Source organism: Gorilla gorilla, chromosome 23 (genome assembly GCF_029281585.2).
Source record: "Gorilla gorilla gorilla isolate KB3781 chromosome 23, NHGRI_mGorGor1-v2.1_pri, whole genome shotgun sequence".
Classification (NCBI taxonomy): domain Eukaryota; kingdom Metazoa; phylum Chordata; class Mammalia; order Primates; family Hominidae; genus Gorilla; species Gorilla gorilla.
This window is the reverse complement of record NC_086018.1, coordinates 34,912,648-34,940,153: the sequence shown is the minus strand read 5'-3', so window position 1 is coordinate 34,940,153 and position 27,506 is coordinate 34,912,648. Positions and strand designations below refer to the sequence as shown.

General features: G+C 51.9%; 1 protein-coding gene across 3 annotated transcripts; it reads right to left on the bottom strand.

Annotated features, from left to right (window-relative positions):
• Positions 1-210: 210 nt before the first annotated feature.
• CSF2RB (colony stimulating factor 2 receptor subunit beta) lies at positions 211-27,041 on the bottom strand. 3 transcript variants are annotated; one of them, XM_031005664.3, is made up of 14 exons: positions 26,957-27,041; positions 18,349-18,596; positions 17,268-17,391; positions 14,459-14,649; positions 11,072-11,229; positions 10,824-10,992; positions 10,125-10,260; positions 9,805-9,980; positions 7,748-7,887; positions 6,658-6,820; positions 5,211-5,301; positions 4,965-5,022; positions 4,000-4,103; positions 211-3,275 (listed from the first exon to the last, which is right to left on the bottom strand). In XM_031005664.3, the coding sequence occupies exons 2-14, from the start codon at positions 18,422-18,424 to the stop codon at positions 2,150-2,152; spliced, it is 2,712 nt and encodes a 903-aa protein (XP_030861524.2). In that variant the 5' UTR covers positions 18,425-18,596; positions 26,957-27,041; the 3' UTR covers positions 211-2,149. The 3 variants fall into 3 exon arrangements, with proteins under 3 accessions (XP_030861524.2, XP_030861525.2, XP_055230532.1); XM_031005665.3 differs by having other exon boundaries at positions 9,805-9,962; XM_055374557.2 differs by lacking the exons at positions 17,268-17,391; positions 18,349-18,596; positions 26,957-27,041 and adding an exon at positions 16,818-16,904 and having other exon boundaries at positions 217-3,275.
• Between the last annotated feature and the right edge of the window lie 465 nt (positions 27,042-27,506).

Sequence of the window (27,506 nt, the reverse complement as noted above, 5' to 3'; positions counted from 1 at the left end):
TCCTTCTTTCTTGCCTGTTAAACTCTCCACTCCTTAAAACCACTCCATGTGTTTCCGTGTCATTTTATTTAAATTGGCGCAAGACTAAGGACCCTGGTGTTCCTCCAGTCACTGGAGCTGTATCACTTACAATAGCAATTGAGGTTTCAAAGAGCAACCCCTTCCTCCAACTACACCAACATGCACACACAAAATCAGGGTTTCACTTTGTTTTATGTTACAAATATTTTATTGCAATTTTTTCCCTTTAACAATGTCTGGATATTTTGGAATTAATATCTCAGACTTCTTTCTAATCCACATTGGTTCATCTTGTTCATTATGAACAGAGGATTCTACTTTACAATGTACTAAAATGTTGTTATGTATTTCAGGACCATTGAACATTCAAGCTGTTTATCATTTTCTTTGACCACCATCATTGCTGTAATGAATAGGGATTTAAGAGCAAAAGTAACGAGAACACTTGCTTAACCACTTATGAAAACATATCATAAAAGTAGAACAATCAAAATGGTGGATGCCATAGAGAAAGCAAGGTAACAAAATAGGAAGCCTAGGGACCGATAAAGTATATATACGAGGATTTCCTATATCACAAAAGTAACACTTCAGGTACATGGAAAAAGAATTTCAGTACCAAAAGGCACCTCCGTCTCACATCCACACATTCAAAAATAATTAAAATTTTACATGAAAAGTTGGAAACACAAAGTGAACTAGAAAAACAATATATAAATTAGGACAAACACTGCTTTGCAATGGGAGGACCTTTGTAAATCTGACAGTAAAATTGAAGAAGGAGTTTACTAGGGATCTATTTGACATTACAGAAGCATTCACATGCATACACCATAAAACCTCATATACAACATTATAAGGCAAACTACAGATTTGGGGGAAAAACACTCCACCATCCGCGAAAGACTGTATGTCAATAGTCAAAAAGACTTAATCAGAAAATGATAGCATCCAGCAGAAGAAAGACCTTAATGGGCTTGGCCCAGTTAAAAAATACCAATCGATGCCTAAGATACCTATAAAAATATGTGCAAACTGGATAACTAAAATAATGCAAATTAAAGCAAATTAATGCCATTATTTTTCCTGTATCTGAAAGGCAAAGATTTAAAAGAACCATAATCCCTGGTGCGGGCCCAGGAATAGATCAGCAGCCCTCATCTGTGGCCGGTGGGAGGGAGAGTTGCCTGGTCTATCTGGAAGAGTGGCCACCCGGGCCATTTGGACCAAAGGCCCTAAAGCATATATGCCTTTGGGGCATTTTTCTTTGTTTGGCAGTTTCCCCTGACTTTTCTGCAGTAGACGTGGGCTCTGGACTCCTCTCCTGATGTTCCCCAGGTCCCACCAGCCTGCCCACCACTTGGGCCGTTAGCTTCTCTACATGACGTGGGGTCTCAAGGGACTGGAGGTCCCACAGACATCACTGAGACAACTAGCAGGGCTCCCCAGAAGCTCCCAAACAGTCTCTCATGTGCGTCCCTTGCAGTGCCCCCCACCCCAATACCATGCCCATTTCTCGGAGTGACAATCGAGGCTAGTCTGAATTCCCTGAGCCTCACTGAGCGTGCCCAGTCCTGTGCCACTCTTCCAAGCCCTAACCCCCATGGGTGCCCACCTGGTGCCTCCCACCTCTGCACCCAGATGAGAATCATGTCATGTGCATCAGCGACTGCCAGGGACAGGCAGCCCACACAAGTCCTCAACGCAACCAGCCGCGTCTCAGTCTGATAAGGCTCAGCTCAGGCCTCAGCCCCACCCTCATAATAAATCAGTGAAAAAAGAAGGAAGAAAAATGGCAAAAGCAAGGAAACCTGATTAAAAAAATGAGGGGGAGATGGAATGAGTATATCTAGAAAGTTCTAATAATTCAGAACCTACAAATAAGTTAACCTGACAGGGAAAATGTGTGCATGTACGTGTGTGTGTGTGTGTGTGTGTCTGTGTGAGCGCAGGGAGACAAGTGATTTGCTGAAGGTCAAGGGGACCGGAGCAAGGCTATCTCCTTTCCCAGGCCTCTAGCTACCTTGACAAGAGGCTGCCCCTTGGCTTTGCAGAAATGACTGAGGAAGGTCAGGCGGGAGGGAAGGCAAGCCCTCTCCATCCCCTTGCCTGTCGAGGTCTGCGGGTCTCAACACACCTCCCCAGGCTTGTTGACCTCCCAAGGGGGCAGAGACAGGTAGTCCTGCTGCTTCAGGGCTTTGAAGAGCTGAATGACGGGCACCTGGGGCACAGCCTGGCCTGGGGGCTTCTTGACTTGAAAAGCCTGGTCTAGGTCCCTGATCTCAGGACAGGGTCCCGGGGAAGAAGGTTTACTCCGGAGCGAGAGAGGGCCGGGCCCCAGGCCGGGGAGGAAGCAATAGTCGCCCACTTGCTGCAGGACAAGGAGGCCCTCGGGCTGTGGGGATGTTGGGGACACATCTGCCCGGTGTTCCCCTGGGTTCAGGACAGGGCTTCTGGCCTCAGGGGGGACAGGATTGTTCCTTGGTGACCTGGGGGACTGGCCCTCAATTGGAGGGAGCTCCACATAGCCCTCAAACCCTGACTTCACAGGGCCTGGGGCTCCAGGGGGTCCACTGGCCAGCCCAGGACATAAGCTGGGGGTCTGGTCTGAGGGGAGGCCCAGAGAGGGAACTAGGGAGACAGATGAGGCCCCTGAGTGTGGGGTGAATACCAGGTCTGCAGAGGAGACATAACCAGAGGCCACTCCAGGGTCCTCACTGTCCCCAGAGCTCATGGGTATAGCCACAGGGCTGTCCTTTTGGTCCTGTCCTCCCACCCTTGGCCCAAGAGCAGGAGGGGCAGGGCCTCCCCCGGACTCCAGGGAGGGGCTCCCTGCAGCCCCCTGGCTCGGCCTCCTCTCCACTTCCACGGCCTGTCCCGGTCCCATCGCCTGGGCCAAAGGGACCAGTTGCACCTGCCCCCCAGCAGGCAGACACAGGTACTCCAGGGACCCTGGAGGTGGGGACTTCTGGCTCCCACCCTCCTGTGGGGGCTCCGGCTGGCCCAGGATGTCAGGCAGGGAGCGGCTGTGGGGCGGCCCCAGGTAGGGCCCATTGAAGTCAAAGCTGGAAGCCTGTTTCTCAGGTGTGTGGGAGGCGGCAGGCGGGCCTGGCTGGGGGCTGGGGGGCTGCTCTGTGGGTAGATCTGAGGTAGCTGGAGTCGTGTCAGGCCCAGACGGTGGATCACAGACATGCTTGGGGTCCTCTATGGTGAGAGGTGACACCTCGCTGTCCCTGAATCCTACAGGGAACACCCTGTGGGAAGAACATGGGCAGAAGAGTTGGGACCACCCTGGGCAGATGATTCGGCTCAGGCACAAGGGTCTTGGTGGGGTGGAGATGGTTCTCTGGAAGCCCTGATGTCCCCCAGATCTCACAGAGAGAACCTGAACGGGACAGGGTTGAGGGAGCAGGGGCCCCAGAGAAGGACATGGGACATGGATTCAGTCTTTCCGTGGCTCAGGAGCTCCATCCTCCATGCTGAGCTCAAGGTCTTCCTCCGCAAGGCTGGTACCCTCTCCCTTTTGACCTTAAAGTCCATCCTCCTTCAGCACCAGGCTCATGCCCAGCCTGTGCACTGGGCAACCCTTCCATCATTCTATCAACCATGCCACCCCCTTCTCCCTGCCAAGTTGGTGGTCAGCTGCCGGCTCAGGCACTGAGTTCCCGGGAGTCTGCAGCCCCAGCTACCCCATGAGGCCTCTGCTGTGTGACGCCTCTGAGGCAGCCAGGGAGGGGAAGGCCATCTGTTTCCCTCTTTCACTTCCGGTCACTCCCCTTGTCTGGCACTTCCTTGCCTGGAAAGAGGAAGTTCTTCCTCACATCCCCCCCAGGTGCCTCCTGCTTTAGTGCAAACCAGCTCCCTTGGATCCCTTCACAGTGAGCCACAGGCAGCCTCACTTGAGTCCCTGATTTCCACAATGGAGTCAGCCCCCCGTATGATCCCCAAAGGTCAGGAGTGATCCACGAGCCCACTCACCCCTCCAGCTCAGGGAAGTGGCTGCCCCACAGCCCCTGGTGTGGGGGACTTCTGCTGGTGAAGGCCGACATGCTGCCTGGGGGCCAAAGCTCTGCGCTCCCGTTCTGCAAGAGCAGAGACATTTGGGCCGGTGAGCATCAGGAGGTCCGAGGTGGGGGCAAGGCAGAGGGTGACAGGGGTGCAGGAGGATTCAAGGAGCCCCCAGACAAGAGAAGAATCTCCACTTCTTCAGGACTGGCCACGGCCTTTTGACACCAGCAAAGTGAGGCCCAGAGAGGGGCTGGGACTTCCCCCATGTCCCTGCTACCTGAGGACAGGGCCCTTTTCCTGTGATTTTTCTAACCTGGAGTGCCTGTCTCCATGCTCACCCCCATTTCTCCTCCACACCAGCCAAGAGACCCCTCCACAGGCAAAGCTGGCCCTGCCTGCCTGACTATACAGCTCCCATCACCCACACGCTGGTGTCTTCCCCATGGTCATCTCAGCCTCCCAACATGGCCCCCAGCCTCCTGACTCACCCCTTCAGCTCCCTTCCTGAAGGGTTTCTGTCTCCACCCTCAAGATGCCCTGAGCCAGAGCAACTTTTGCCACCAGGCACCACTGGGACCCTCAAAGCTCAGCCCAGGTATCTTGTCCTTGGGGAGCCCTTCTGTCTCCTGACACCCCATCCATCCTTGTAGCAGGAACCCCCTCTGTGAGCCCACCCTGTCCCAGGCATCCCCACACTTAATTCTCTCCACTGGGCTCCATGCAGAGCCCCGGCAGGCAGGGCCAGGTGTGGGCACTCCAGGGAATCCCGGGAATGAATTTCCAAGTGCTGGCCCCACTCCCAAAGCTCCCAAAGCCCAGTCCACCTACATCCCTACCACCCAAAGCCCACAGGAAGGGAAGGAGGAGGTGGGGACAGAGACAAGAGAGGCAGGAACAGAGAAGCCCCCACTCCGCCCCTCGCAGCAGGTTCCTACCTGGAACAGGTGGCTCTTGCTGGGGTTGGGGATCTTCTCCTCCCACTTTCTGCGCAGCCTGGAAGACACCACAGAGGTGACAGCCATCAGAGACCTCAGGGCCAGCTGCTCCCATGCTCATGCCCAGAGGGGAAACTGAGGCCCAGGAAGCGAGTGGCAGAGCAGGGCCTGGAGGGAGCTGGGTGGGATTCCCTGGTGCCCTCTGGGGTCTCGGCTACCACCTCCAGCCCCACAGAGTCCCCTCACCTGTACCCGTAGATGCCACAGAAGCGGAGGGCCAGGAGCACAGTGATGGTGACGAAGATCACGACGAGGGCCAGTACCCACATAGGCAGCACTTCCAGCAGCCGGGGAGAAAGAGGAATGTCAGCATCTGGGCGGGAAATCGACCTCAGGGCAGGGAGTGGGGTTGGTGCAGTATTCCCTAAGACCCCGCTCTGTGCAGGCCCAGGGCTCTGGAACTTACTGCCTTGGGGGATTAGGGGAGAGAGGCCAGATCCATGCTGGGAAGGGCATTGGTCTGAACCCCCACAGTGTTCAAAGTGCTGGGAGGACACAGGAGGGTCAGATCCTTTCCAGAATCTATAGCACAGGAGGTGGTACAGGGAGGGCAACAACCACTGTTCATGGCAATCACAGGGGACTTCCTGAAGGAGGTGGCATATTAGCTGGGCCTCCAGTAATAGGAAGGATTAGAGGTGGAGATGGGGAAAGGCATACTGGCAGAGGCTCCAGCAGGAGCAAAGGCCCCTCCAGAGGCCCCTGATCCCTCCTGCTGCCCAGCCCTGAGCTCCCAGGCCAGGTTCCTCCAGGACTCCCCTCTTCCTCCTCTCTTGGGCCCATTGGTCCAGCCTCCTTTCTACCTGGTTGTGGCCCTCTCCCTGGGCCCCTGCCACTACCAAGCCTGGCTGGGGACTTGGGTTGCTCCCAGTATCTCCTGTATCCTTACTCTCTCTGAAACCACCCCTTGGACTTGTCTTGTTCTACGGGAGTTGCCTGGTGGTCACTATGGTGAAAGGTGAGGGGTCAGTGCACGCAGCAAGTGCAGGGAGGTGGGAAGATGAAGGAATCACAGCAAAACCTTCCAATCCAAGGACCCAGTCTGTGGCTCTAGATTTTCTTGCTTCCATGGTAACAGGAAACTCGGGCTGAGCAACCACAAAAACTTGGTAGTCCCAAAAGCTAAGAAACCAAGGGCCATATTAACAGAAGCCTAAGTCCCAGTTTAAAGGAGGAGCGATCACGAGACCTGCTCTCCTCTGCGCCCTCAAGTCCTCACTTGCAGTCTGTACTGAACACCAGGTGTCACTTTCCAACGACTAGTGGTCCAAGGGGGGGAAGGAGGCCTGAGTGGAATGGGGTCTGGAGCCCCACATCTCTGTGCCCACCCAGAGATGTGGCATCCTCTGCCCAGCTGTGCTGTCTCATGAAGAGTGGGTGGAGAACTTCTGACTCCATGCCCAGTTTCTGCCTGCTTTACCCTTTGCCTCTTGCAGCTTGTGGGTCTGATGACCAGGTGGGAGGTGCTGTCTGCAAAAGCCTTCCCTTTCTCTTTGGCCACCATCTAATCGGGGAGACGGCTCACCTACAAGCTGTTGCAGGCCTGCTACGGCTGCTGCATTGGGGATTTTCTGGCAGTGAGAAACTATGAGCTGGTCCTGGCCAGAAGCTCTGGACTCCAGCCTTCACCTACCCGACTCGGTGTCCCAGGAGCGCGCGTCACTCCACTCGCTCCAGATCCCATTGTAGCCGGTGCGGAAGGTCCTGACCCTCACCCTGGCCCAGTACCTGGTGGAGGGCTCCAGGGCTGGTAGGGCCATGCTGTGGGCGTTCTGGAGGGTCTCCGTCTTGCTGTCCTGTGGGTTGGCGCCGAGGGTGAGGCCTGGCCCGGTGCCAGTGGGAGCAGCTGCAAATCCCTCCCACCTGGACCCTCGGCTTCACTGGCTCCTAGCTCCTGCCATACCCCAGGCCTGCTGCGGCTTCTCTCTCACCACCGTGGATCCTCCCTGAGGGCCCACCCAGGGACAGCACTTCGGATGGCACCGGGGACTCCACCTGTCAGTGCAGCCCCTGACATTGACAACACTGAGGCCCAGAACCCTGAAGCCACCTGTCCCACCCTATTTTGAGCCTTCTCAGCTCCCAGCCCTTCTGGGGCAGCCTGCACCCATATTGTGGCCTTTTCAGGAATGCAGTGCAGGCCGACTGGACTCTGGACCCTGAGAATGGGGGTTCAGGACCCCAGGGCCCGCTCCTGGCTCCACCACTGGCCCACCTCCTTCCTAGCCTCAGTTGCCCCATTTCTAGACTGAAGGTGTGGGGTTGGTCCTGTGGTTTCTGTTCTGGGCTCTGTGGAGGCAGGGGACTGAGCCCTGGCCTGGGCGCACCCCCGACTCATTAGAAGCAGCTCTGTCTGTGCCTCCATGTGTGTCCAGATGAGATTCCTCTGAGGAAATAACCCCAAACTTTCATGACTTTTGAAAACCTTCTTCCCAGTGGCCTTTCAACCCCTCCCTGCCCAGAGGGTCTTCTGTTGCCTGGGAATTCAGGGTCAGCTGTTCATGTTGGCCAAGCCACGCCACTTTTCCGAACCTCAGTTACTTCACCAAGAGACAGGACAGTGACCTGCTGACCACACAGCCTAGTGATCACCACGTCCCAGTGGCTACCTCTCACTGGTCACCTGCCAAGGGCCCGATGCCTTGCAGGTGGAACGCCTCTGGCTGCTTTCCCCTCTCCCGCCCTCCCCAGTGTTTCTCCCCTCCCCGGGCAAAGGCCCTCACCTTCCACGTGGCCGTGTCTTTCCTGTACTGGATCTCAAATGTGTGGTCTATGTGTTCGTATCGCATTTTCATTGTTTCCCAGCGCAGGCTGTAGCTGTCTCCATCCTTGGTCACGTTGAGGGATGGAGGGGCCATCTGGACTGGAGGGAGGGAAACTTTTAGGAGAGTCATCACACCCACCCTCCAACGGAACATTCCCCGTGTCTCATGCTAGACACTGGTGCTGTCTCCACTGGCACCAGACCCCAGGTTCTGCCCATGGTTGGATCCTTTTCATCCCCACTTCACTATATCATGTTTTGACCTGAGTGGTATTCTCGTGGGAGATGCTGAGATACACTTGTTTTGTAGTGATGTGGCCCAATGCTTGCACTACTCCTATTTTTATTTTTATTTTTTGCAGTAAAAATAAAACCACTGTTAGTTGGTTCTATTCTAGTCAACTGGCTATTTTTTTTTTTTTTTTTTTGAGACGGAGTCTCACTCTGTTGCCCAGGCTGGAGTGCAGTGGTGTGATCTTGGCTAACTGCAACCTCTGCCTCATGGGTTCAAGTGATTCTCCTGCCTCAGCCTCCCAAGTAGCTGGGATTACAGGCACCCGCCACCAAGCCCAGCTAATTTTTGTATTTTCAGTGGAGACGGGGTTTCACCATGTTGGCCAGGCTGGTCTTGAGCTCCTGACCTCACGTGATCCACATGCCTTGGCCTCCCAAAGTGCTGGGATTACAGGTGTGAGCCACTGCGCCCAGCCTGACTATGTTTTAGCCACTGTTATACATCCTTATTCTACATGAATTATTCCACTCCATTCTAACAGCCCTATATGGTGGGTACTATTAACCTTCACTTTTCACAAACAGGGAAACTGAGTCACAGAACCATTAAGTAACTTGCCCTAAGGAAAGGCAGCTAAGCAGTGGTAGAGGCAAAGATTGCAATCCCACCAGTGTGACGGGCTCTCAGAGGTGTAGGGAGTTGACTAAAGGCCAGGACATTCACATGTTCTCATCGCCGGAAAATCCCCAATAAAGCGGCTGTAACAGGCCTTCAACAACATCTAGGTGAGGCCTCTCCCCAGCCAGATAGTGGCCAAAGAGAAAGGGAAGCCCTTTGCAGACAGCACCTCCCACCTGGCCGGCAGACCCACAAGTTGAAAGAGGCAAAGGGTAAAGAAAGCAGAAACTGGGCAGGGAGTGAGAAGTTCTGAACTCTAATCTTGATCTGCCTACTAATAGCTGTGCAACTTTAAGTAAGCCACTCAACCTCTCTGAACTTCAGTCTACCCAAAAGAAAAAAGAGAATGCTTATAACCTTGATGCCTTCACTGTATAAACATAATATGAATGCCCGTAATTTGCTGAGGTCTCTTATGTGCCAGGCATTATATGAGGCCTTTAATATATCCTGTGCATTTGAACAATCAGAATTCCTTTTTCCAGTGAGGATCCCAAGAGAGTTAATGATAAATTCAAACCCAGGTAATTAAGACAAATTGGCCTCTGCCCTTCACATATGCTAAAGACTGGATGGAAGAACTTGGTCATCATGAAACAACGTGAGAGGCTCCATTGCACTGGGGTCCTTGTTACATCACAGAAACGAGGGATGTTAACCTCCAAGGATCAACACTATTTGTACACACCACAGGCTCCAGTTGAAAAGTACATCATAGATCAATTACATTAAAGATAGAATATCAGTCGGTGGGGAATTTCGGATATCAGAAAGAGGAAAATCCAATGAGGAATGAAAGGGAAGGTTTTGGTGACCGGACCAGGAGGGTGTGGTTAGCAGTGGAGATTTGGAGAGCTGCAGGATAGGAGAGGGAAGCAGAAGAAAAGGACAAGAGATCAGAGGTTTTAAAGATCTGCTCCTGTTTTTGGCCACTGCCGTCGTGGTTTCATTGCTTCTCTGTTCACTTTTGGTCACTGGACTGCATCTCTTTGAAAGTGACAAACATGAAGACGGGGCCAGGAGGAACCCTGAACTGATCAGGTTACACAATGAGGGTGTGCTGGTCCCAGACCATCCCCACAGCGGGCTAGGAGCAAACTCACTGTTCACTGAACTCTTTATGTGTTTCTCTGCCCTCCTTGGCTGAACAGAGATGATGTATTGGCCGTGGGTTGCGGGGTCGGGCACAGGAATCTGGCAGTGGTGCCTGGTGTGGAGGCTGCTGAGCTCCTCCCTCAGCACTGGGGAGCACTCTTCCTCCCTGAGGAGCACAGCAGAGCTGAGGGCAGGGAGAGAGAGGGCACACGGGAGGGAGGAGAGCTTGGGGTGGGCTGTGGCTTCTGCTGGGGCCTCAGGGACAGGAGGAAGCTTGGAGACAGCAAGGCCAAGAGGAGGGGAGGGGACGGAGAAAAAAGACGCTCACCCTGCATCCGGGCTGGGCTTGTAGAATAGGCCAAAGGAGACCGAGCTGGCCACCTCCTTCCTCACCTCCCAGGAGCAGCTGAGCACGGCAGCCCCATCAAAGAAGCACTGCAGGTTCTGGGGCTGGGCCTCATCCCCTGGGGTGGAGACAGGTCCTCATGTACTCCCTCATTCATCCCTCCCATAGCTCTCAGTGGGTGCCCACTGTGTGATTCATCACACAGAGGTCACGAGCTCTGGGGCCAAAAGACCAGGGCTGAAACTTCAGCCTGAACCTGCCAGCTGTGTGTCCAACAGCTCCGAGAGAGAGAGAGTTCTGTGCACCCGCACACCCTCCCGGGAGAATGGAAATAGTATCTAAGTTTCAGTGTTTGGGGATTGAACAGAAAAATGTGGGTAAGCCCTGAGCATCCTGCAGCCTCCATTAACACACAGCTGCTAATAGCACTATTGTCGTTATTATTGTAATTGCCATTGGCAGAGAACGTGCAGAAGACTGGAAACCCAAAGTGAACAGATGCAGGGTCCTACTGGTCAGTGGTCACAGTAGAGGTGGGACGGCCCAGGGACGCTACTGGAAAGATGGCAGCAGGAGATCCGGGAAGCCCCCAGGTGGAGCCCAGGAACCCTGCTGTGCCAGGAGCTCCTGATGAGCCCGCCCTCCCACCATGGGGCATTTCATGGGCTCTGGCAACATTACCTGGCTGGGAGTCCCAGCAAACCTCTGGGCTCCACTTGCTGGGACGTCCTGAGAGCCGAGAGCCTGGGGCCAGGCGGGTCCGAACTCGGGCCACGTAGGTGCTGCTGGGCATGAGGTGCTCTGGCCCCAGGGTGGCCTGGGAGGTGTTGGAGAGGAGGATGGCTGCGTCCTGTCAGGAGACAGTGGGTGCTGGAGGAGGGGTGCCGCCCATCCCTTCGGGCTGGGGCAGAGCTGGCCGTGGTTCCTACCTCCCAAGAGTCCTGAAGCCGCTTGTAGACCACCTCAAATTCCAGATCCCCCTGGGACAACCAGTGGCTCTGGGGACCCCCAAGGGCCACACTCCAGGTCAACAGGAAGTGGTCCTGGTCGGTGCTGATCTGCAGGTCCCTGGGCTCAGGAGGCTGGACTGGAGGGGAGGAAGTGAAGGGCACCTAAGGGCTGGACCGCTGGGGGGGCAGTCAGGGCCTGCATGGCCTTTTGTGTGGACACAGGGGGTTCCAGGCCACCCCTGCCCCCAGCAGCTGAGGGACCTCGAGCAAGACCCGTTTCCTCTGTGAGCCTCAGCCCTTCATCTGCAAAACTGTAGGGTTTCAACATGAAAGCAATGGAAAGCCGTGCAGATTGCAACGCGCACGTGACCCGAACTCCATAAAAAGCGCTGGCGAGGAAACTCATTGGAGCCTCCTCTGTCTTGAGGCTCCCCACTGCCTACGCTGTGGCCTGGGTGGCTCCTGCCAGCAGAGGGGCCTGCGGTTCAGAGGCCTCCCCCTCCTGCTGTCCAAGCTCCCTTCCTCCTGCCCGGGGTCCCTCCTGTTGTCAATGCCCGGGGCAAATGCCTCCGGCTCTAGGAACATCCTCGGATCTGCATCTCCAGGCGGAATCCCTCATTCCTTCTCTCATTTCGCCATAGCTCAGTGGAATTCCCTCCACCAGGGCCTTACCACAGATGAGGGATTCCTATGTTTCTGTGTCTGCCTCCCCTAAGGTGTGAGGAGATGGGGGTGGGTGGGATTGGTCCTGACCCCCTTCCCTATCTCCAGGCTGAGATGCGGCTTCTTAGTGAATTATGGGGCAAGGTGAATGAGTGAATGAATGAACAAATACGCGTAGGCAACTTTGGGGCTTCTCATGAAATCCTTGCAGCCACAAGGCAAGCATCTATCTCCTGGGAACTCTGGGTTGTTCAAGAAAATGCAGAATGAAGACATGGCGCCTGATTTCTGGTTTCTGGTGTCTGCTTGCTGAGGGATGGCTTTCAAACAAAAACATCCTCACACATAGGATGTAAGTGCTCTCTGCTGGACATGGGCTATGGCATGCTAGAGAATGTCAGGAATCATCAACCCAGAATGGCAGACACACAGCAGGGGAACCGCCCCTCCTCACCCACAGCCAGGACAGGCGTCCCTCATGGGTCACTGCACTCCCAGCCCCCGAGGCTGTCATGGAGGGGGAGTTCTTCCCGGCAGGGCCCTCTCGGAAGCTGCCACAAACTGCACAGACTGGGAGCCCCATGAGAGACCTGCTCAGCCAACTCAAGAGGTTTAGTTCACCAGCTCATTTCACAGACAGAGAAACTCACAGAGGAAGTAAAATGTGCAAGGTCTCCAAATATGGAGACTCAGAGCAGATCAGATGCATGCCTGTCACCTGCCCAGTACCTCCCAGCATCCTTCATTCATTGCTAATCTGCATTAGGCTGGACCCTACCTCGCTACTCAACACAGGCTCCAGGAGGCCAAGGGCCACACTTCTCTCCCTATATCTAAGTTGTCTCCATCGCCCCAGAAACCTTCCTTGTTTCCAGGCTGTAAGCTCCAAGGGCAGGGTTGCTGGCTGGTTTGTTGACTGCTTTGTTGGCTTATGTAGGCGCTCAAGGAAAGAAGGTTGAATGAATGAATTTTGTGTATATCTGAACTATGATTTGCATGTCCTCATGTCCCCATCTCCCAGCCAGTTGTGTCCTCATCATCTCTAGGAATGAGTGCTTTAGTTCACATCCTGAATTTCAACTTCTTTCCCAACTCCTGCTCCTCCAATCTACCCTGTAAGTCCCCTGTCCCCAGCATTCTCACATCCACATCTGATCATGTCATTTCCCCTCAGTGCTCTCCATGCCTAGAGGGTCCCCTCTACCTGAGACTGCAGGAGACAGAAGCCTCTCCAGGGACAGGTCCTTGCCTGTGTCTCCTGCTTCTTCCCACCGCTGTCCAGCCCTTGAAGCCGATGCTCCCTGGACACAATGGTGAGCAGGTTCCCCAGCCGCCCATGCCCTTCTGATCCCCCAGCCTCTGCACAGCTGTTACCCTGCCAGAGAGGCTCTTACTGCCCTCCCCTCCTGTCCACCCTTCAGATCTGAGTTGCAAAGCTCTTCCCTCTGGGAAGCCTGTTCTGATCTCCCGGGGGCCCTGCCCTTTACCCCCTGCATGAGGCACCCAGCCGCCACTGTCAGTAAGTTCTCACGGTGGACGGCATACAGTGTTTCCCCTCCCTCCAGCCTGGGCCCCCTGAGCTCCATTCGGGAAGGAAGGGACTCTCGTGTCCATCAAACCCACGTGTGGAAACGTTGCTTCTGATGGATTCCTGGTGGCCTAACTGATCCCCTCCTCTGGCAGTGGCTTTATGATGTTGTGGCAAAAAAGGGCAGGAAGCCATGGTCAGAGCCCCTTCCGTGTGACCCTTGCAAAGAGCACCAGGTGGCTCGGTGGTTAGGACCAGGGACTCAGACCATCCTGCACTGGATCTCAGCTCTGCCAGCAGCAGTAGAGAGGCCTTGGACTAGTCACCTCCCTCTGTCTCCATTTCAGCAGCAGCCAAAGGCACCAATAACAGCACCAAGCCTGCCGTGGTTCTGAGACTCCAATGACAGCCTGCAGTACCTCCTACCAGCCGGCCACCAGCATGGGTTTTTGCCACGTCAACAAAAACTTTCATAAAACGTGTCCCTTTTTAGGTTTAGCTTCATTCTAAGCAATCATTTCCTTGAATCCAGGACTTCGAAGTGCAGGTTATATTTCTTTCTAATATAGAGGCAAATAAAACCTAACTACCTAAAATGATCATCTACCCCACCCTAGACCACAGATGGCTTCATGGACCACTGTGGGATTTCGGCCCACACCGGGGCCCCTCCTCCAGGGCAGGGAGGAGACAAGCTCCCTGTCTACCATGCAGGAAGCCCCCAGGAAGGCTGACCCATCTGTGTCATTACTGCTCAGCTGTGGGACTTCAGAGGAGGCATCTGACCTCCTGGGCCTCAAGGGCCACATTCAGGAAATGGGTTGCTTCAGAGATGAGATGAAACAACTAAGCGGACAGAGTTTTCTAACTTGGTAGGTTTCTAAGTGAGTGGTGAGAACGGTTTTCTTCAAGACAAGCCTGCAGTGCTGGAAGCCCATGGCTTAGTGGGAGGTGGTAGCAGCCAGGGGCATGGGAGAAGCCTTTGTCAGGGGCCCCTCTCACAGTCCCTGCTCTGAAGTCTCCATGTAACCAGACCATACCCTCATCCCTCAAGAAACCCTCACCCAACCCCAAGCCACAGCCTTCTGCCTTGAAGACTCCCTGGACCACCCCTGGTGCCCCCCCCCCGGTCCACACAGGAAACCAAGCCCCGGGCAGGGCCCCCAGCCCCTCACCATGCTGGGTCAGAGTGACGGTGAGCCGGGTGCCCAGAGGCCTGTCTGGTTGGAATGAGAAGTAGTCAACGTCAGTGACGACAAAACTCTGGCAGGGAATGACACATCTCCTGGGCACGCAGCGGGGATGGGGGCAGGCTGACCAGGGCATGTCATCACTGAGGTCACAGGACACTGGCTCCAGAAGGTCCCTGTTGGGAGAGGACACGGCTTAGCCCAGGGTGTATGGGTATCACTGACTCATGAAAGGTTCCTTGAGTGCTCACCACATGCCTGGCTCTGTTCAGAATCAGGGGCCAGCAGTGATAAAACACACAAAAATCCTGCCCACGGAGCTGCCATCCTGGGAGAAGGGGACCCGCATGGAACAAAGTGTGTAGCGTGTGCAGTGGAGAGAACTTCATGTGGAAAAATAAAGCAAGAAGCAGGTGAGGAGGGAGGAAGGGCTGGGCCAGGGAGGCAATTTGAAATATGGGACAAGCAGGCTTCTCTAAGGAGGTGACCTGGGGGCAGAATGTTAAAGGCATCGAAGGAGGGACTGTGCAAATTGTGAGGATTTCAGGAAATGGGAATAGCACGTGCAAAGGCCCTGGGGCAGGCAGAGTTTGGTGGGCTGCGTGGCTTGGCCTAAAACCAGTGCCCAGGGAGTAGAGCGTGTAATAGGGAGGTCTAGGAGACCCCTCCATCTACATGATGGGATCGGATCTCACTGCGAGTGAGTGGGAAACAGTCATGAGCAGAGGTGTTGTAGATTTTGATGAACGCTTTGAAAGGATTCCTGAGGGTCCTCGGTTGTGAATAGACTGAGGTGGGAATGTGGCAATGTTGGAAGCAGGGAGCCCAGTTAGGAGGCTTCTGGAATGTTCAGGTGACAAGAAGTGGCGTGCAACAGGGTGGTCAGGCTGGCGTGGGTGAGATTCGTGTTCTGCTTGAGATAAGGTTGGCAGCATTTGCTGGTGGAGGGATGTAGCAGTCAGGAAGGAATGGTGGCAAAAGAGACTTAAAAACAAAACAAAATCCTCCCTGTTATTTAGCTTGAGCCACTAGGAGCTCCCATTTAGAAAGGGAGATGGGGAAGACAGAGGCAGCAGTGCAGCTTGGGTGAGAGCGGGACTTTGGTTGAGGACGTTTGGAGTCGGAGACGCCTGTTGTCTAAGTGACAGGTGGAGAGGCCAGTACGCCTGGAGGGCTGGAGCTTAGGGGAATTGTGGGCTTGAGGTCACCTTTGGGAGATGCCCCAGGGGCCTGAGGGGGTCTCTGCAGAGTGGATACAGCAGAGAGGAGGTCCATGGACTGGGCCTGGGCGTCTCGCCATCAGGAGGCAGCAGACAAGGAGAAAGAGGAGGGTGGGCAGGGCCCCGGGGGCACTGGGTGAGCTGTGGGCAGAGTCAGGTGCAAGAGAAACTGCAGGGAGGCCACAGTGGTCCTCCTTGTCAGGGGCTGCCCCTGGTCAAGTAGGAAGAAGGTGGAGGCCCCATCATGAGATCCTGCTCCCTGGGACATTTGCTGACTTGGACCGGAGCAGTTTGGGTGGCCTGGTAGGGGCAGCATCCTAGGGGAGTGGGCCCAGGAGGAAATGGCTGGAAAGACACTGGACGTGGTGAATGTGGACAACTCTTTAGGGAATGCTGCTGTCAAAGGAAGCAGAGAAAGAGGGGCCACAGGGTTGCCAGGTCAGGAGATGCCCAGGCACTGCACTCCTGTGGGCATCTGAGAGGGGGTTGGGGCAGGTTTGCAAGGCAATTGGGAAAGATCCTGGGAGAGGGCATGGTGGGTGGCACAGGGCAGAGTGGGGACTTGGGGGCCGTGATGTTCCTGAGCAACAGGACCAGACAGCATCGTGTCTCAGGCCTTAGACAGGAGCCCTGGTCCAGGCCCAGGCCCCGGCGGTGGGCAAAGGGGGTGGGGAGTGTGAGTGTGGGGTGGGTGGGGAGCTTCTCCCTGGTCCCCTGTTGTGTCAGAGCAGCAGGAAGCAGGTCACAGGGAGGGGCAGGATGGTCTTTGAGGAGAATGGAGAAGGTCTGACAGAGGCGCCCTGGAGAACTGAAGGCGGTGGAGGGGTGAGGGTGGCAGAGCCGGCCCCACCCCCCAACGCTGGGGTGACCTCCAATGGGTTGTCATCTGCCTCTCCGGTTCCAGCTATTTAATTATTTAATTTATGGCTGATTTAGACCCTGGCCAAGACTCCAGAGCAATTCTGGTCCCCTTCCCTTGTGGCACGTGCCCAGGAGAGCTTGGTTGGGAGAGGTGGCAGCCCACATACGGAGGGGGTCCTGGCAGAGCGCAGAGCCCCGTCCCAGACACGTCCACACAGCTTGCTCTGCCACTGCCTACCCCGTGGCCAGGGCTGGCACCTCACCTCCAGGGCCTCAGTTTTCCCATCTGTGAACTCCCAGGCCAGCGCCATCTCTCCCTGGTCTACTCTGGACAGGCAGGCAGTGGCACAGCTGGGGCTTCGTGGCCTGGCCCTGCCCACCTCACAGTGAGGAGGAACTAAGATAGGTCATGTGGGGCAATTGTGTTAAATTGTGATGAAACAAGAGAAGATTTTCACCATTGTCACCACCACCATAATCAACAACATCACTGTAGGAGGCACTCCGCAGAAACCCCAGGTCAGACGGCAGCACCCGGCCTCGCAGGTGCCTGGCAGAGCAGCAGCTCTTGCAGGGCCTCCCTCCTCCTCTGTCCTCTGTCCACTCCCACCCCGAGGCTGACCAGACAGGTCCCTCTCTACACTGCCGCCCCATGCCAGGCACAGGGGATGTCGTAGCCCCTGCCCGTGGCCCCTGCACCCAGCATCACTCACTCATTCACCCGGCGAATGAGGGTCACGTTGACGAGCCGCTGGGCATCCTGGGTGTCTGCCCACCTGCAGGTGATGTGGCTGGTGTAGTCGTTGTAGCAGCGCAGGGTCTGCAGCGGGATGGTTTCTGACAAGAGGGGTAGAAGGGGGTCACCTCTCTTTCCTGCAGGGACCCTTGTCACCATCACCCCCAGCTGCTTTGGGATGCCCAGCTCTGGGGAGGGGTCTCCCAGGTCCCTGCAGAGGCACCAGGTGGCCAGGCACATGTACATGTGTTCATGTCTGCCGGGGTGGGCTCCTGGTTGCGGACCCTCCTCTCCTGGCAGAAGCACGATATTCTGTTGGTTCTCAGCACGCTTTCTGGGCCTCCGCAGTGTGCTGTTCCTGGGCACGGTCCCCTCCCCCAACCCCAGGACAGGGACATGCATCAAGCACAGGCCTGGCCCCTGGACCGACTGTGCAGCCTGGGAGGGGGCACACACTCAGCACTGGGATGCAGCGTGGCAGAGTTCTACCCTGCACCCTCCCCCTCCTCTCTAGTCCCCGTCCTCAGGAGCCTGGTATTTGTTAAGGGGACTGTGGTCCCAGCATTATCACAGAAGCCAGGTCTCTGGGAGCCCTTGGGAGGGGCTGTTTCACCTCAAGAGCCCAGGAGCATCCCAGTGCGGGCTTCAGGCACAAGGAGGGTGCTAGCGGCTGAAGCAGGGAGAGAACCCCAGCCAAGGCCCTGCAGGAGCAAAGTCCCGGAGGTGGGAACCACTGAGGCACAGAGAGTCTGCTGGGGAAGGAGGGGCAGGGAAACGGCCAGAGCAGCCATCCTGGAGCCTGGGGGCCGGGAGTGCCGCCCTGAGAAATGTGGGCAAGGAAGCCAGACACGCTCAGCTGGACTTTCCAGGACAGGATGAGCAGGAATGTGCAGGAGGAGGGAAGCGGGGGAGGCCCAGGGAAGGCCAGGGGGAGAGACAGAGGGAGGGGAGCAGGAGGAGGGTTGGCGGGCAGGATCCTGGGGATAGGCTGCGGCCCTCCCCCAGGGTGCAGCAGTGAGGACAGGGACAGGGAAGTGGGTGGGAGCCACGGGACTCACCTTCTGCCCCTGCCAGGCTGCGCTCCCAGCACAGGGCCAGCAGGGCCATGGAGAGCAGCCCCTGGGCCAGCACCATCTCCCTGGTCAGCTCTGGACAGGCAGGCACCAGCACTGGTGGGTGCTGGCCATAGGCGTGACAGGGTCCTTAGTGTCCTGAAGTCCTGTGTTCCTGCCCAGCTGGGAGCCAGGCCAGACCCATTTCACAGCCTCTTGGGACCTCTCCCTCCTGGCCTCTGCCTCCTCCAGGCCTGCAGAAGGAGATGTCAGCAGTGAGCTGCCCCTCCCCTTCCACGTGTCCCAGGGACACCGCCCGTGTTGTGGGGACAACCCAGAGAAGTGGCCCTCATGCATGACCCCTCAGTCTCCTGCGGCATGAAGGCAATGGACATGCGCTGTGTGGCCTGAGGGACTGGGTCCCCACTTGGATCACTGACACCTACCACTGCACAATGCGCTAGAGAGCAGAGCAGCTGAGACGGGGGCCTAGGATTTGACTCCTACTAAGCTCCCCGTGGGCTGCTGGTCCACGGCTGTTGGATGCCACAGTGTCATCCCCTGGACATGAACACATGTACACACACATGTCCTCAATTCCACAGGGCCTGTGCTCTCCCCACTCCTGCTCCTTTTACCGTCATCCCCCCCACCCTCTGCTTGCCAGTTCCCTTTTCTCCTCGGAGGCCGGGGGTTTCCTCCCTTTCATTTCACTGGTCTGGGAAGTACCCAAGAGAGCAGAACAGACAAGTGTGGCTCCTTTTCTTCTGTTAGATTGTTGGAAGCTTCACTCAAGATGCCCACGCAAACACACACACACACACACAAACACACGGACACATGCAGGCACACACATGCACAACACACTCACAGACACACACAGATACATACATATATACACGTACACACAAAACATGCACACACATACCCACATGTATACACACAAACGCACACACAGACACACACACATAGGCAGACACAGACACACACAGATACATACAATATACACACATATACACACACAAACATGCACACACACATACAAACACACACAGAGACACAGACACACATACACACACGAACAACACAGATACATACATGTATATACACATATATACACATATACACACAAACATGCACACACATTCACACATACACACAAATTCACACACAGAGGCACACACATACACAGACACACATACACACACGCACAACACACACACACATACACACTCGCATATACCATCTACACACAGACATACACACACATATACAGATACATGCACAGACACACATACACACACACAGAATCTATCAATGGACATTCTGGCTGGAAACAAACTCTACTTGACCCCAGACTGAGAAGGAATCAGGAATCAATGTGAAGTGATGAAATATTCAATTTAAAAAATGCTAAAATCATTGATTAACAACATAAAAATGCCTATCTAAAACCCCATTTCACACCATTCCCCAAATAACAAGTTAATTATAAATTTAAATGTAAAATGTTACATCCTATGAAAGCTGCAAACCAGAGGAGTGAATGCCTTTGAACTCTTTAAGCTTAAAAGCATAGGAGACATCACAGAGACAAAGGCTGGCAGAAGTACATAAAAGTGAAATCTTCTGTAATTTGTCAAACTGACTGAACCATAAAAGGAAAGGACGGAGTGCAAACAGAAAATCTTTGCACCAATGTACTCATCCGTTAGGCTACTGTAACAACATACCATAGATGGAGTGGCTTACTAGTAACAAAGTTTATTTCTCATAGTTCTGGAGGCAGGGAAGTTCAAGATCAAGGTGCGGGCAGATTCAATATCTGGTGAGGGCCTGTTCCTCACAGTCTTCTCTCTGTAATCTCACATGGAATATGCAAGGGAGCTCGCTGGGGTATTTTATAGGGTGCCACAGGCACTACCTCCAGATATTCTCACATTGGGGATTAGGTTGCAACATAAACTTGGGTGCACTTCAACATATAGACCATACCAACCAGAATTATGGAGGACAGGTTAGTGTCCTTTACTGTAAAAGGTTAAAACAAATCAATATCATCAAAGAGCACAAACAATACTCACATACACAGAGAGAATTCATGATAGTGGCTGACGATATTGCAGTGTTTTCCATGAGCCAGGCATTATTCAAAAGGTTTTACGGATATGAATACATCTATGTATGGGTTACCACTAGAAGCTCCACTTTGTAGATGAGAAAACAGGGGTGGGATGTTATGTAATTGGTCGACAGTCACACGGTTGGTAAGCAACAGGTTGAGATTCGAGCCCGCAGTGGGCTGCCTCCAGACTCTGTCCCTGACCTCTGTGCCAATAGTGATTCAATTTCCCAAATGTCAAAACAGCGCACATCTATTCTGACGTATGCTAACCCAGCAGACACTTCTACAGACATGCACAGATACAGCAAAAATAAAAGAGTACATGAAGACATCTAAATCAGCATCCTCAGGGAGATTTGAGAATCGTAGCCATTTAAAAGAAGACACTTCTATGCAAAGAACAGAGTTCTTGGAATTTGAAGATATGAGATCCATAATTTAAAAAAAAATCGATCAAAGGCTGGGCGCGGTGGCTCATGCCTGTAATCCCAGCACTTTGGGAGGCCAAGGCGGGCAGATTACTTGAGGTCAGGAGTTTGAGACCAGCCTGGCCAACATGGTAGAACCCCGTCTCTACTAAAAACGCCAAAAAAAAAAAAAAAAATAGCTGGCCATGGTGGCGCACGTCTGTAATCCCAACTATTCTGGAGGCTGAGGCAGGAGAATTGCTTGAACCTGGGAGGCGGAGGTTGCAGTGAGCTGAGACCGTTGCCATGGCACTCCAGCCTGAGACTCTGTCTCAAACAAACAAACAAAAAACAACAACAACAATCAATAGTGGGCCAAACCACAGAATGGATACTACAAATGAAAAAGATAGATATATAAAATAGAGCAAATAGTCAAGGAGATGAAAAGTCTTAGAGAAAACTTTAGGTTTGGGAAAGAAATTCAAAAATTCCAGCATTCAGAAGCAGGGGGTGGAGAGAACTAAGAGCAGGTATGGCAGGCAGTGTCAGCTACCTAGTCTGAAAGACAGTGGAAGACCGTGTCCCTTTCCTCCTGGCAGCAGAAGCCAAGGTTTTAGCTGAGTTCATTGCTACACAGAATAAAAAGGTCTATTTCCTTCCTATACTCCGTTGCCACTAGGTGCAGTCAAGTGACTAAACGTGATCCAAGGAGATGAGAATAGAAACATTGTGTATGTCTTCCAAAAAAGGCTGCTCAATGGCAGTTGACTTAGGTGGGAGGGGTTCATTTTTGTCCCTCTGTCTTTCTTCCTTCTTCCAGCCTGCAACTTGGAGGTGATAGCTGGAGCTTCAGCAGCTATTTTGGACCATGAGGTTACCTTGAGGATGGAAGCCATATGTGAAGATGATGCAACAGAAAGAGAGGAAGCTGGATTCTCACTCTCACTCTGGAGCAACCATACTATCCTGAAACTGCTACCTCTGGGCATCTTTTATATGCTGGGAAAAAGAAACTTCTATGTTGTTAAGCCACTGTTGCTTAGGGATTTTCCATGTGCAGCCAAACAGATACAACAGCAAATGGGGAAAGCTTCACAGGGCTTTCAAGGAGACAACAGGCCACTCAATAAAGAACAAGACTCCTTTTAAAAATATTTTTTAAAGACAGTAAGGAATCTGTATTCAAGGAGGGAGGCTACTACAATGGGGTTTTGTAGTAGGGGACAGAGATCAGGGTTAACTCCCAAGATTCCTTTTAATAAAGCCATGCCCAGTTCTCACTGGTAAACTTTTCCTCTTGCTAGAATATGAGGATGATTCTAGAAATGCTTCCAGAAGAAAACAAATAGGATACTTTGAATGCAACAAGGGTCAGATTGGCTAAAGATTTCACATAAGAGACTCTGAACTTTAAATAGATGTCTTGAAAATACCAAGGGAAAATTATACTTAAACCTAGAATCACAAAATGCCAAGTTTTCTTTGACATTTAAAGGACACAAAAAATTTTGGGTATGTAAGGACAAAGAAAGTTCTTCAGATCTTTTCTGAAAGAAATTACTCTAGGTTATATTTCAGGAAAAAAAAATCCAAGAAAGCTGAAATACTGAGGTAAAGAAACCAGTAACACTTACAGATAAGTAAAGAAGAATATTGAACTAAAACTCAGATGATTTTAACGTGGGAGTTGGCTGTGAGGCTGGGGTGGAGAGTGGAAGAGAACTGAAAACTTGCTAAAGATCTCCTCTTGTTTTGGAAGATCATATATGTGGTAAATAAACCCAAATGCTGGTAGCAAATATGGTTTCTTTAAAAAAAAATACTATTTTTTTTTTTTTTTGAGACAGAATCTCACTCCATCACCCAGGCTGGAGTGCAATGGCATGATCTCGGCTCACTGCAATCTCTGCCTCTGGGGTTCAAGTGACTCTTGTGACTTAGCCTCCCGAGTAGCTGGGATTACAGGCATGCACCACCACGCCTGGCTAGTTTTTGTATCTTTAGTAGAGGCTTGGTTTCACCATGTTGGCCAGGTTGGTCTCAAACTCCTGGCCTCAAGTGATCTGCCCACCTTGGCCTCCCAAAGTGCTGGGATTACAGGCGTGAGCCACTGTGCCCGACCCAGAAAATATAAGTTCAATACATTTTAAATCCCTAAAAAGTAAAGAATAAAAATCACTAAGAATGAAGAGTAAGCATGGGGACAGGAGGATGACAGAGAAGGGGTGGGAGGGACAGAGAAAGGAAGAGAGAGAAAAGAGAAGAGAAAAACCAAACACCTTCTTACTCAAAATAAACATGCACATATTACATTTCCAAGCTCATGAAGAAATTGAATGGCAGGGATAAAAACTGGGGGTGGGGGGGAAGCAAAATACAAATTCACTCCAGACAAAAACAATTTCATAGGTCAACCTGACAAAGACTTTTAAATGAAGAAGACATCATGGCCAAGTAGAGGGTACTCCATACATGGAAGGAGAACCCTTAAGAAACCTATTTATGATTCAAACAAACAGATGAACAGATTAAAAGGGAAAAAAGGATAAGCTGATCTTGACAGACACTCCTAAATATTTAATAATAAACAAGACATTTCTGGTTAAATGAACAAACAAACCCTGGCAAATGAAGCAGTGGAGGAAACGTTGGCATCACTGAAAGTCTGCCAGAAACCAAAGGCGATGACAGAGTCAAGGGGGCACGTTAGTGTCCTCCTGTCAAAGCCTCACACAGGAGGCTCTCACTATTGTCTTTACTTCCAGTGGTCAATGTCCCTCAGATAATCTCTAAATTCAATGCAATCAACATGAAAATTCCGAAAAGGAATTTAATGGGCTTGGCAAACTGATTTTTATTTTTATTTTTGAGCTGGAGTCTCACTCTGTTGCCGAGGCTGGAGTGCAGTGGTGTGATCTCGGCTCACTGCAAACTTTGCCTCCTGGGTTCAAGCAGTTCTCCCACTTCAGCGTCCCAAGTAGCTGGGATTACAGGTGTACACCACCAAGCCCGGCTAATTTTTCGTATTTTTAGTAGACATGGGGTTTCACCGTGTTGGCCAGGCTGGTCTCGAACTTCCGACTTCAAGGGATCTGCCTGCCTCAGCCTCCCAAAGTGCTGGGATTATAGGCATGAGCCACTGCGCCCGGCCTTGGCAAACTGATTCTAAATTATAACAAACCAGAGATGAGAGACTTGCTCCATTTGCTAGAAAAATAATAAGGAATGTAGTGACAGCCAAATGGAACAGAAAACAATAAAGAAAATAACAAAGTACGTATAGAAGCCTAGGATGTAATAGGGGCACTTCAAATCATTGAAGAGAGGAGAAATCACACACTCATAATTAGCAATGTTAAGACAATTAGATGGTAATTATTTTTAAAAGTTACTTTACACATTACTCACTTCTCTAAATTCTAGGTGGGCTAAAAATCTCAAAGTCAAAACCAAAATAGTAAAATTATTAAAACTCTTTCTGTAATCTTAGAGGTTTACAAGACACCAAACCAGAAACCATAAAGTAAAAAGAGGTTTACAAGACACCTGTGATCTTAGAGGTTTACAAGACACCAAAATCAGAAACCATAAAGTAAAAAGTAATGACGGGTTTGACTTAACAATGAAAACATTTTTATATGACATAAGACATCTTAAACATGGTAAAGAAAAAGATAAGGCATAACCTGGGAGAATATATTTTCAACATATATAAATGGATTATTAATACACGTAATAATTGAGTCACTCCAAAAGTTAAGATGTAAAAGAGAATTCAACAGGAGAGGAACAAAAATTTTTCCACGTTCATCATAAATGAAATCCAAATGGCCAATCCACATATAGAAAATGTACAACTTCACCCATAATCAGGGAAAGAAAAAAATCACGCAACATTGAGAATTTCCATACATAATACTGGACAAAATTAGAAGACTGATAATTTCTCTAAAGGTAAATTGGCCCCTTTATGCACTACCTTGGGGACGTCAGCTTAGCTCAGCTACTTTGAGGCTGATTTGACAATACCTATTACAATTTCTAACGCACAACCTCTGCACAGCAATTCTGCATTTAGTAATTTAGGCTACAGAAACACTTTCATAGATGTGGAAAAATTAGAAAAATCTAGGTGTCGATCAACGTGAGATTAGATGAATTGTGGTGTACCCAGCCTAATAAATGCCACATATTTCTTAGGGTTACTTAACGAGTTAAATCTGTATGTATTATTGTAGAAATTTGGAAATATTCCAAAATACAATATTAAGTGAAAAAATTAGGTATATATATATATATATATATATATATAAAATAATCCCATTTCTGTAAAAAGAAAAACTACCAGCCTGGCACAGTGGCTCAAGCCTGTAATCCCAGCATTTTGGGAGGCTGAGACAGGCGGATCATCTGAGGTCAGGAGTTCGAGACCAGCCTGGCCAACATGGTGAAACCCTGTCTCTACTAAAAATACAAAAATTAGCCAGGTGTGGTGGCGCATGCCTGTAATCCCGGCTACTCAGGAGGCTGAGGCAGGAGAATCACCTGAACCCGGGAGGCGGAGGTTGCAGTGAGCCGAGATTGCACCACTGCATTCCAGCCTGGGCGACAAGAGTAAAACTCTGTCACAAAAACAAAACAAAACAAAACAAAAAACAAACAGGAAAAGAAAAACTATATGCTTGTATCATGCTTAGAAAATGTTCTGGAAGAATACATGTGGTGAAAAGAATAAGCTATGGAACTAGGGAAAAGAAATTGCTGGGGACTTTGTCTCTTGTGCTACATAATTCTAGATTATTCTAATTTTCATGAAGGCAGGTTTCTGTGTAGTTGCTTGTTTAGCATTAAACACATTCCTTATACAACTCATGAATTATCCTGTGGTGTTGGTATATCTGTATACTGGAACAATATAAATAAAACTGCTGGATGAGAAAAAGGGTGACCAAAAGCTAATAGGAAATGTTTACTCATTATAAAATGATTACAAAGCAGGAAAGATGATAGAAAAAAATTAGAATTGGGCTGTACAAAAATATAACAGCAGGGTTTTTGAAGACTAAAAATTGCACATATGCAGCTTGTCGCTAGCACCTGTCTGACAAGGTCCCAGTGAAATACCTGCCCTTTCATTCTCAGGGCCAGTACACACACCTGCACACACCCTGAAGCAGGCACCCCAGATACCCACCCACCCAGCCAGCATACTTGGGTACAGAACACACACACCTGGGCCCCAACCCAAATCAGCAACCCAAATCAGCAGGGCAGAGTGTCATAACTAAAAAGACAGACAGACAGAGAGAGAGACTGAGAGAGAGAGAGAGAGAGAGAGAGAGAGAGAGAGAGAGAGAGAGAGAGAGATTGCTGGATAGTGCCTGGTATGTCTCTGGGCAAAGTGCTGGGCTCTTTCTCAAGTTTAAAGTGAGCTTCTCAAGCCACACCGCACCCAGCTCTGGGCCTCAGCGCAGCAAGCTTCCAGGTTTCACCCTCTGCCTCTTAGTCTCTTTGCACTCCTGCATTCCCAGACATCCGCACATGCACATACACACACAGGCACACACACAAATGCACACACAGGCAAACACACGAGCATGCGTTCTCTCTCTTTGTAAACCAAGATGTCAGGGACTATCCATGCTCCCCATTCCACAGATGAAGAGACAGAAGCCCAGGGTGTACAGGGGGTGCTCTCACTACCACCAGCATCTTAGTGACAAAGCGAAGACAGACTATAGGTGCCTGACTCCCAGGCCTGAGCTCTCTTCACCCCACTAGGCGTCCTTCCCACCAGGACCAACCAGATCCCGCTAGCGAGGCTGAGTCCTCCCCAGAGCTCTCCTACAACACCCAAGCAGCTTGGCACCCCTGGCTGCCTCCCCACCCACTGGCCGCCCTAGGAGTCTGGGCTCAGGTCATCCCAAGAGGCCAAGCCCTAACTCCTCCAAGTCCCCAGGGCACAGCTACCCACAGGACGCCCCCCAGGCTCCCCCTGTCCTTTTCCATCCTGGACTCCCCACATTCCCCCCTGCTCTGACCCCACCCCTCAGCCCTGCTCCTGGACGCCGGGCCATACCTCTGTGTGGTGGGAGAGACCAGTCTTCTTCTGGAGCCTCTAGGCAGAGTGAGCCTCCCACGTTTCCTATTTATGTTGATGTCATCAGGAAACAGAGAAGCAGAAAGAGGAAGCAGTGCCGGCCCAGGCCTACTTTGCTAATAGTGCACGTGACTTTTCTTACTTCCAGAAAGCCTCCTACTCCAATTTACCTTCCTATAAACTCCCAGGCCTCCTTCAAGCCTCAGCTGACGCAGGGCCTCCTCCACGCAGCCTTCCCTGACTGCTTGATGGGGATGCAGGTGGAAGTGGCTGCAATAACCGTAGCTGGTTTGAGCCCAGAGACAGACAGATCTGTGTTGGACTTCCAAGTCCACTGCTTCTTAAAGCGTGTCCTTGTGCAAATCATCTGCGTGTTACTTCCCCGAGCCTCGGGACATCCATCTGTCTGTTACTTTTGCAGAAGCATCTACAAACCTGGAAGGACTGTTGAGGGAATCCAGTGAGATTCTGTGCAGGAAGACCTTAGCTCAGAGCTGGCCACAGGAGAACCCCCTACAAGTGGTAGCTG